At 45.7% G+C, this 9,957-nt stretch overlaps 1 protein-coding gene across 3 annotated transcripts in view; it reads left to right on the top strand.

Annotated features, from left to right (window-relative positions):
* The first annotated feature begins 6,179 nt into the window (after window positions 1-6,179).
* Window positions 6,180-9,957, top strand: part of ENTREP1 (endosomal transmembrane epsin interactor 1) — a 60,778-nt gene continuing 57,000 nt past the window's right edge. Inside the window, exon 1 of one of the 3 annotated variants that reach the window (XM_063080351.1) lies at window positions 6,180-6,616. In XM_063080351.1, the coding sequence (XP_062936421.1) occupies window positions 6,203-6,616 (414 nt within the window). In that variant the 5' untranslated portion in view covers window positions 6,180-6,202. Of the gene's footprint in view, window positions 6,617-7,136; window positions 7,878-9,957 lie in introns of those variants that run through there. The other 2 variants (XM_063080352.1, XM_063080354.1) reach the window with 2 other exon arrangements.

The following is a 9,957-nucleotide window of genomic DNA, read 5'->3' as shown; positions in this document are numbered from 1 at the left end:
AGAAATCAGGAAATCACAATATGGTGTGGTGAGAGTTTTGATGGAAACTAGAGAGTGACAAGAAGCACAAGGACACCTCACCCGGTCTCTGGGGCGGCTGGTGGGGTGTTGGGGAGGACTTCCTGGGCAAAGATGAGCTCCAGTCTGTGACCTGGGGGGAAGTAGAAGTGTCCTTGGGAAATGTGTGTTATGCATGTTGGGGACCAAGAGCGTACGTTCTTGGCAGAGGGAACAACTTGTTTAAATGCTCCAAAGTGAAAATGAGCCTGGCACTAAGGGCTGATCTATGCCAGGGTGCCAATTTATCAAATCAGAGCAAGGTGGAGGGTTGGGTGGGTATGTGAAAGGCTTTCTAATGTACAGAACTTGCATCTGCTACCAAGGGCAGTCCGTGGATCAGAGCAGCTGGGAAGGTGATATAGTATCATAAAATCACTTGGAGGGAAATATTATTTTTCTGCTATCCTGTGGACTGTTGAAAGGCAGATAGGAATTATGGATGCAAAAAGCATTTTCCCTCTGCTTCTTTCTCTTCCTTTCTGGCCCAATTATTAAACCAAGGGTCTACCTAATAGGGCTGTTGTATTAGAAATAATGCATTGAAAGGCTGGACATGGCAGACAGTCAAAACCAGTAGCCAGGGTTACCAGGAGGCCCAGAGAAAGCAAGGGGTTGCTCCATTTCCTGCATCCTAAGATCCACTTTCTGCAGTTCTCATTGCCTGTACCTGATGGTTGACAGCAGTTACAGCCTCTCCTTTCAGGAGAGACTCCACCTCTCTCTCCCTTGGTTGGCTTCGTGACCTTCAGCAGGTCAATGGCTAAGATATTTTAAATTCAGTGAATTTGTACATTTCCCACAGTTAGAGTTTGTCAGTCTTGAAAAACCAATGTTGTATGTAAGGACATTTACAGCTTAGTCTACATGGGCTGTGCTAAGACCAAGCCAAGTCCCTCTTACTATCTCTCCTCCAGCTTGACCGGCAGGATTGCCCATTTTCTGACTATCATTGGGGGCCCTGGATCCTCTCTTCCGGGAATAGTTGCTGGAAAGCGCACATGCGCATGCGTGCGCACGCACACAGGCAGAGGGACTCTAAATCTCTACCTGGGAAAAGTGTATTGGTCTCTGAAACATGGCTTTAAAGGACGGGCAATGTGTGTATCTCGAACCTTGGGGAAACTGTTACCAAATATATCTGCAGGGGCCTCACCCACTGCAGACCGCATATGTAAGTGTGTCTGCAACCAGGCTTAGAAATTGCATATCCATTTTTTAAAGCTTTCCTGGTGTGCCTGACAAGCACTTCAGTCAGAAAGCTCCTTAGCTGGAGAATAGGCAATTCTGCTCACAGCACTTCCAGACAAACTCTCTCTTTATCACACAGCTTTTCCCCAAACATCTGTTTCAGAAGGGTCTATGCTTCACATTTGCTTAACTAAAAGCCTGTTTAAGAGATTTCTCCAGGGCCAGCCCCCGTGGCGCACTTGGGAGCGCAGAGGCGCTCCCGCCGCGTGTTCGGATCCTATATAGGAATGGCCAGTGCGCTCACTGGCTGAGCGCAGTGCGGGCGACACCACACCAAGGGTTGCGATCTCCTTACCGCTCTGATATTACTGTACAAGGTTTCACACACACACACTCTCTCTCTCACACACACACATATTCGTAGGACACCCTTTATACATATATACATATATATATATGTATGTATGTATGTATGTCTGTATGTATAGCTTATCCCCCCTAGAAATTTATGAGCCATAAATAATTTTTAGGGCAGTTGGCTTGAATTGTCTTTTGTAGGATTTGCATTATAAGAAGTTTTCAGCATTTAAGTTCAACAGTGAGAAATGTAAGGCTGTGGCCCTTCTATTTAACAGATAAGTCAGTCTTGGGGAGAGAGGCATTAGGAATCCTTAACAGCCAGTCTGCACCATTATTTCAGAAAAATATTGTGCCTGATTTGCCCAGCTCTGTTCAGGGTTCCTTCCTTCCTCCTGTCCTCTCTCTCTTAGTTAAAAAGAAAAATTACATGGCACTTTCTCTGCAAAGTAAAATGTTATCATGGCAGTTACCACTCATCCCTTTCCACACATGATCTCTCATACAACACAGAACCTCAGGAAAAACCTGAGGCCACGGAACCTGAAGACTTAAAGTTTAGAATATTGAATGTGGGGTTTTGTCCTAGGCATTCTGGGTCTGTAAGTTTAACTAGTCCACACCCAAATTCACCTTATCCTTGTTCTATTGCTGGTCGTCTGAGAAACCATGACAATGAGAATGGCTGAACTTCAGAAGCAGGCCTGGGGAAACCAAATGATTGCACAGCCCAATCTCAGGTGGCTGAAGTCGCACAAACCTGCGTTTTACAGATAAAGCAATTGAGGCCAGAGAAGCTGCTGACTGGTTCAAGGTCCCAGAGCGAAGGAGAAGCTAGAACCAGAATGTTGGCTCCTGGTCTGGTGCCCTTTCCATTAGAATCCAGTGGATTAAATCCTTCCTGTGCATAAAATCACCTGGGCAGGTGCTTAGTTGGATGAGCAAAGCCCCTCTCCCAACATGTTGACGTGTAAATTCGCTTTTAAGCCAAATCCCTTCCCTTTTAATACAATTGCTGTCCCTAGTCCCCTCCCATATACAAATTTCCATATAAAATTCTGGATTCTGAAGAGTACCATATACTCTTTCTTTAAATGTGTTAAAACGTAGGACCCTAGGCTTCCAATCCAGTGTCTGACTCAATAGGTGTGGGCAAAGCCTGTGAACCTGCATTTTGACACCCCCTTTCCCACAGCAGAGTTCTGTGGTCTGTGGGTCACACTTGGCGAAGCTGCTGCAGAGCTACGACACGGACTGAGGGCTTCTAGAGTCCACTATGCCTTCACTCAGAGAAGCTCTTTTCTTTTCCTAAGACTTAAGCACTGGAGGCAGGTTGCCAGGGAACACATTTTGAGGAAAGAGTTTCTTCTGCGGCTCCCATCTGGAAGGGAACCACCTCTTTTAATTAACTGACAGGTGGGGTCTTCTGAGATGTGTGGAAGAATCTGAGGAGTTTGTTCAAAGGTGTCCAGAGAAACGTGAACAAAAGCCTGAAGTCTTCAGGGAGAAGGCTTTGGGTGCAGGAGTTGAAAATGAGGTACAGGGAGGGGACGAGATGGTGGGAGGTGTTTACAACTGCCCTGGAATTTAGCTTTGATCTTGAGGAAAACTGACAGCTGGGTTCCACCGAACAATACAGCTATTATTTACTTGAACTTCTGCCTACATTAATGAAGTATCTGGGTCAAATTTTCCACAGGTTCCTCCTCACTTAATTTTAAAAGATTTTTTGGTAACAGACTTATTGAAATATAATTCACATACCATACATACAATTCACCCTTAAGTGTACAACTCATGGTGTTTAGTATATTCACAGACCTGTGAAATCATCACCACAATCAATTTTAGAACATTTTTTTATCATCTTAAAAAAAAAAAACCCATGCCCTTTGGCTACCCCCCCCCCCACCATCTCCACATTTCTCCAGCCCTAAGCAACCACTAAGCTACTTTCTGTCTCAATGGACTTGTCTATTCTAGACATTTCATATTAATGTAATCATAAAATATGTGTAATCATATAATATATGGGCTTCTTTCACTAAGCATAATGTTTTCAAGGTTCATCCATGTTGTAGCATGTATGAGTACTTCACTTTTTTACCCACAGAAATATTCCATTGGATGGATATTCCACACTTTGTTTATCCATTCATACTGTAGATTGACACTTGGGTTGCTTCCACCTTTTGGTTAATGTGCTTAATAATGTTATTTGTGTACAAGTTTTTGGATGGATATATGTTTCTTTCGGGTGTATACCTAGGAGTGAAATTACTAGGTCAAATGATAACTCCATGTTTAACTTTTTGAGGAACTGCCAGACTGTTTTCCAAAGTCTTCGCTTTATTTTTTTAAGTCAAGGTGAAATCAATGCCTCTGAATCATCCTATAAGAGCTTAGTTACATACAGCTTGATCAAGCAATTGTCTGGGGAATGCAAAGAATCATGCCTGGGCTACAAAAACTTCAAGCCCCAATACTTGAAGGTGTTATTTGGCATAACCTTAATGGTTGGGGGAGTGTTACATGGGTTCATGTTTACAATAACCAGAAGAAGAAACTCATAGCTGTAAATGTGGCCATAACAACAACAACAACAACAACAAAAGAAAATGATAGTACAACCACCCTTAATTAGTAGCTTTGGAAAAGGTTTAGTGGCCTTATAAAATAAAACTATTAGATAAAACCATGTATGGATTTCAATTACCTCTACTACCATCTGTTTCTGCATGGGGCAAAAGAGTTAATTTTTTTCTAAAAGTACTTAGAAATACTTTAAAGTACTTAAGTGTAAAATACATACAGAGAAGTGTACAAAGCATAAGTTAACTCCATGAATTTTCATAAAATGAACCTCACCCCTGTAATTAGCACCTACATCAAAAAGAGATCATCACCAGCACCCTGCTGGAAACCTCTTTTCCAGTCCTAATCATCCCCAGGGGAAGGGGGATATCCTGACTTCTAACACCAACATTCTCAGATACAAAGAATACATTTTTAATAGTATGTTTCAGGTGTCAAGGACTGGCCAATGGAGTAAATTTGTTTAGCTGAGAAAATTTCTTAAGACTCAGTGTTACTATGTTGCATAGTGTAATACATTCTTAAAAGGTAAATACCTTGAAGCTTGTATGTAAAGTAAAAGGTACAACCTCAACACCCAAGAAACTTTTAATTTAACACCACCCGCAATTTAAGAGCATATACTGTAAGGCTTTTTTTTTTTTTTTTTTTTTTAAGTGCATGAAACGAAAGACTTTAAACGCTTATGTTAAAAGACATCTTTTCCCTCCTAGGCTGAAGTTTATTCCTGAGGGCAGTCTGTAAAGGAAGTCACAGGGACCATTAATCACAGGTGCTTTAATAATTTAAGAAGCGTATATGTAAACGCATTCACATTGGCATTGTGGGTTGAAGTAAGTAATGACCGAAATAAAAACAGCCTTTACAAGCAGAGCGTAAAAACTGATACACATTTCCCTTGGTTTATTGGGCAGGAGAATGTTGAACACCCCCACTTTACTGATAGAAAGACAAACTTTCTAATGCTGGGACTGACTAAGTGCAAAGTGACACTGCTCTGGTTCTTATCTGGAAAGAATCCATTAAAATCATTTTATGTGTGACACTTTGTACGCATTAGAAGTCTTCCGAGGAAAAGGTCTACTATTAGGGGAAATTATTTTGCAAAGGTGAATTATTACTATTTTTAAAGCGCTAAAGATGTCTAATAAATTACCAAAGTCGATTAGGATTTTATTAGGACATTTCCTCAGAAGTCCGAGATTCTGTGTTCTACCAGGTGATGTCTAGTACAGCTCATGAGTCACAGCGAGGACAGAGCGTTGTCATGCACCCCGCACCGCCCAGATTTTTGGATGCTGGGTGCTTCCAAGGTAACCCCGTCCTGTCATTCTCGCTCCGGCGCTGGTTCCCGAAAGCACCGCGCCCTCCCCAGCTCCTCGGGGCGGCCCGGCAGCCCCACGCGGGTGCGGTGCAGGCAGGTCCCGCGCCCCGCGTCCTTCCCGAAGTCCTGGGTTTACACCCCTTCCCGTCGAGTCGCCCCAGAGCCCCTCCTCCTGGCGTCCCCCTTCCCTGGGGGGAAATTTAAAGCCGGGCTCGGCTGGTCGCAGGGGTCCCTCTCTTGGCTGGACCGTGAGCGGGGCTGGGGTCCGGGGCGCCTCCCCCGCCTCCCGTCCCGCCCCAGCTCGGCGGTGGGGACAGACTCTTCGACCGGCGGCGGCCAGCTCGGAAGCGCCCTGCCCGCGGGGTCCCTCGCAGCCCGAGGGCCTTATTTGCCCATTAGGGGCAGGGCCCCCTCGGTGGAGCTCGGGAAGCGGGCGCGGGTCGGGCGGGGGGCGCGTGGGCGACAGCGAGGGTGTGCCCGGGCCGGCCGGAGGCGGACCCGCCGGGCGGCAGGTGGGTGCGGCCGGCGGCGGCGGCGGCGGCGGCGGCGGGAGCAAGGGGTTGGGCCGTGCGCATTTCCTTCCCTCCCCCTCGGCCTGGGAGGCCGCCCGCGGTCCCCCGGGTGCGGCGCCCTCGGCTCCCTGCCGCCGCCGCCGGCCGCTCCCGTCCCCGCCCGTCCATGTCTCTGCCCGTGGTGCTCCCGGGCTCCTGCTGCCCCGTGGCCGGGCTTTCGGGAGGGCCCCAGGCCGGGGGCCCGGGCGGCGCCGCCGCCGCTCAGGAGCCGCAGCTGCCCCCGCTGCGGCCGCGCTGGCCCCGGGGCGCGCTGCAGCCCCCGGCGCGGCCTCGCTGCGCGGCCACCGCCGCAGCCGCCGGGGTGCTGGCAGCGCCGCCCGCGCTCTCCTCCCGCCGGGCTGCAGCCGCCGCGGCCGCCGCAGCCCCGGGCTCCGCGCTGCTGCCCGCCCGCCCGCTGCTGTCGCTCGGGCTGCTGCAGCTGATCCTGGGCTGCTGCATGGTGGCGCTGAGCTTCGGGGCGCTGTCGCTGAGCAGCTCCCCGCAGGTGAAGAACTCGTGCCCGTTCTGGGCCGGCTCCTCGGTGAGTACGACGGGCGCGTCCCGGTGGCAGGGGGTAAGGTCCGGTCCCCTTCACGGCCGGTCCCCTGGGTTGGCACAACCCCTCAGGCCACTTGAAGTTTTTGGAGGCGTTGAGGCTGGGGAAAAATGTTCGAGACATTCGAGTTGAGGAGTGAATTGGGTTGCACGTGGGCACTGTCTTCCTTGCAGGCTAAACGATTTTATTGTCCCTGTCAAGCTAATAGAATAAAACAGAGATACCCAGGTCTTTGGGAGATTGGAAGGATGGGGGTGAGAGGCAGGAAAGTGGGAGGAAAATGATTCAACTTCTTTTGGCCATTGAGTATTTACTGCACTGACAGCGTCCGCTTTGGCAGGGCAGGAATTTTGATCTGTTTTGCCCGCTGACGTTATTAACAGTGCCTGGCACATAGTAGGTGTATTTGTGGGATGGATGAAGCAACAGGTTGGCTGGAGCACGTCACTTGTTTTTATTCTGCATTAAGACTCACGGAGGACGTGTGAAATGTGTCTGGTGTAGGATGCTGGACTCTATGTAGGGACGAGTCAGGAGGTAATGAGAGGGTGCGTGTACACGCGCGCTTGTACCTGGTCATTAAAGGGGGGCTCTTACCCCCATGGGTTCCTGAGCCATGGAGACTACTGTGCAGAGTGTATGACCTGGACCTGCCATTATGGATGAGCTCGCCAAAGCTAGCTGGAGATGTCTGCCGGGCTCCACGACCTGCTCCTGTCTCCTCCAACCGGGAAGGCTGATCCCAGGGCTAAAAGGTGCCCAGTTTCCAAGAGAAGCTCCTGCCAGGGAGCGTCGGTGGGCATGAGTGGCCACTCACCCCTGCCTCCTAACAATTTCACATCTTCCAAGGCGTCCAACCCCTTCAGGTTTGCTGGGAGTTGATAGACTTGGAAACAGATTTTTGTGGCATGATTGTGGAAGATGAGCGAAGTAAATGACCTTTCTATGAAGTTAATCTAAAAGTGTGGGAATGCTCGTAGTTTTTACTGAGACCTGTAATGAGGATGTGTCCTGAATATGTAAAAGCTGTGCTTTTGCAAGTCCACATTCACCCAGATTCAAGACCAAGTTTTAAGAATGTAGGAAGAACTAATTGAACCCAAAGTAATTGTTTGAAGAAGAACATCAGAAACACTGGGTTCCGCAAGCCTAGACTGACATTTTATACTTCAACTGGTGCCAGTGTGCTCTCCTTTAGAAATACTTTGATGTTGGACGATCTTATTGGGGTACATCTTGTGCTATGGTGAGCGAAGTTCATACTTTGTCCATCATGTAGACAAAATCCCACCCTGGGCTCTGCCCCTAGTCTCTGTGAGTGTTCTGGAAAACTCCAGAAGGATGGGTATTCCAAATTGGGTAGGGATTAGATCCATTATGCTTCCTACTCCACTTGTCAGACCCAATTCAGCCAAATGGTGGGTGCATTTAAGTTCTCTAAATACCATAGGCCAGTAATGAATCTTGCATACATTTTTTGGGATTTGCTCTTTGTAAAATCATAATCTATTGTCTTCTCAAAGATAGCTAGTTTAGGATTATTTAAAACTATTTTTTTTCTCTTCTAAAATTAAAACCCTAAGTCAGTTTACTGTTGTGAATTACCAGAGGTAAATTCACTTAGATGTTAGTCAAGCCACAGCTGGATTTGATGATTAAAAAAAAAAAGGCCATCACCCAGAAGATGAAATCCAATACTCTGGGCCTGCTGGCTGGGCCTTTCCTTGCCACCAGGTCTGAGCAACCAAACGCACAGAATCAGTGATTTGGAATCGACAAGTTCTCTTCTATATGTCATTTCCTCCCAGGCTCCCAGGTCTTTGTGCAACCCCATAACTGTTGGTTATTCTTACTTTTTGTGACTCTTTCCTGAGGTTGACCTTAGAATTTGTAAAGTGACAACAGAGCCAATGGATACTGTATCTGTAGAACAACTAAATAAGATGTTAAGAGGATGGCATTAGTCACCGTGATTCTCTTGGTGTTTTAGGAAAAAGAACTCACTTGTATCATATGTTTAGAATTTATGTATGTGAGAGAGGATATTTTTTTAAAATCCTGTATTGTGGAAAATTTTTAATTTATATAAACACTATCCAATGAATCCACATATACCTTTCACTAAGATTCAGCAACGGTTTAATTGTAACCCCTTCCTGGGCTCTGCTGCTGGCCCTTTGTGTTCTGATAAACTCCAGAAGGATGGGTCTTCCAAACAGGGTAGATATTAGATCCTTTGTGCTCCCTAGTGCATTTGTCAGATTAAATTCCCTTATTATTTTGAAGCAAATCTAAGGCATCATGTCATTTCATTTATAAATATTTCAATGTGTGTGTATTTTTTTAAATGAAAATATAACCAGCATAGAGAGATTGCATTGGAGTGACTTGGAAATCTTAAGAACCCTCCCTTCCACTTTTACCTTCTTATTATGAAAAATTTTTAAGTCTCAACAAAGTAGAGAGAAGAATATAATGATCCTTCATTTACCCATCACCTGGTTTCAGTAGCTATCAACACATTGCCAGTTTAAGCCAAATTTCAGTTATCATGACTTCTGCTTTTAAATATTTCGTTACATATTTCTTTTAAAAAGGGGCCCAATAACACCTTGTAACTAACTCAAAGACAGCTATACTGTTTTATTTTTTTAAAAAAGCTGAAAAATTGTGACTTGAGGACTTCAGAATTTTAAAAAACGAACTTTATGGAGGTATAGTTCCCATGCCATACAATTTACCCATTTAAAGTGTATCATTCAATGGTTTTTAGTAAATTCAGAGTTGTGCAACACCACAATCTTAGAAAATTGTCACCACCCCCAAAAGTTGTTAGAAGTTACTCTACATTCCCCTCCCCTCCAACTCCTCTATCCATAGGTACCCACTGAGTAACCTACTTTCTGTCTCTATAGATCTGTCTATTCTGGATATTTCATATAAATGGAATCATATAATCTGTGGTCTTTTATGACTGGCCTCTTTCATTTAGCATGTTTTCAAGGTTCATCCACATTGTGGCAAGTATCACTACTACATTTCTGTTTATTGCCTAATGGTATTCTATTGTATGGGTATATGGTGTTTATTTATCCACCCTGAAGTTTTAGTGGCATATGAAACTAGGTTGTTAAGTGGAAGTGCCAGCTTAAGTATAAGGTTACTTCAAACACACACATAGGAACACAGCAGAAGAATATCCTCATATTGCAAGCTTTGAAATGCCCATTAGACACTTTAGCCTGCTATAGCAACTAAACTGGCAAATCTTTTGACTTCAGTAAACATTTTGCTTATATATTCAATACAAGATTAGGTTCAAGGGA

The sequence above is a fragment of the Cynocephalus volans genome, chromosome 16 (assembly GCF_027409185.1).
Source record: "Cynocephalus volans isolate mCynVol1 chromosome 16, mCynVol1.pri, whole genome shotgun sequence".
Taxonomy (NCBI): Eukaryota; Metazoa; Chordata; class Mammalia; order Dermoptera; family Cynocephalidae; genus Cynocephalus; species Cynocephalus volans.
This window is presented reverse-complemented; position numbering and strand designations above follow the sequence as displayed.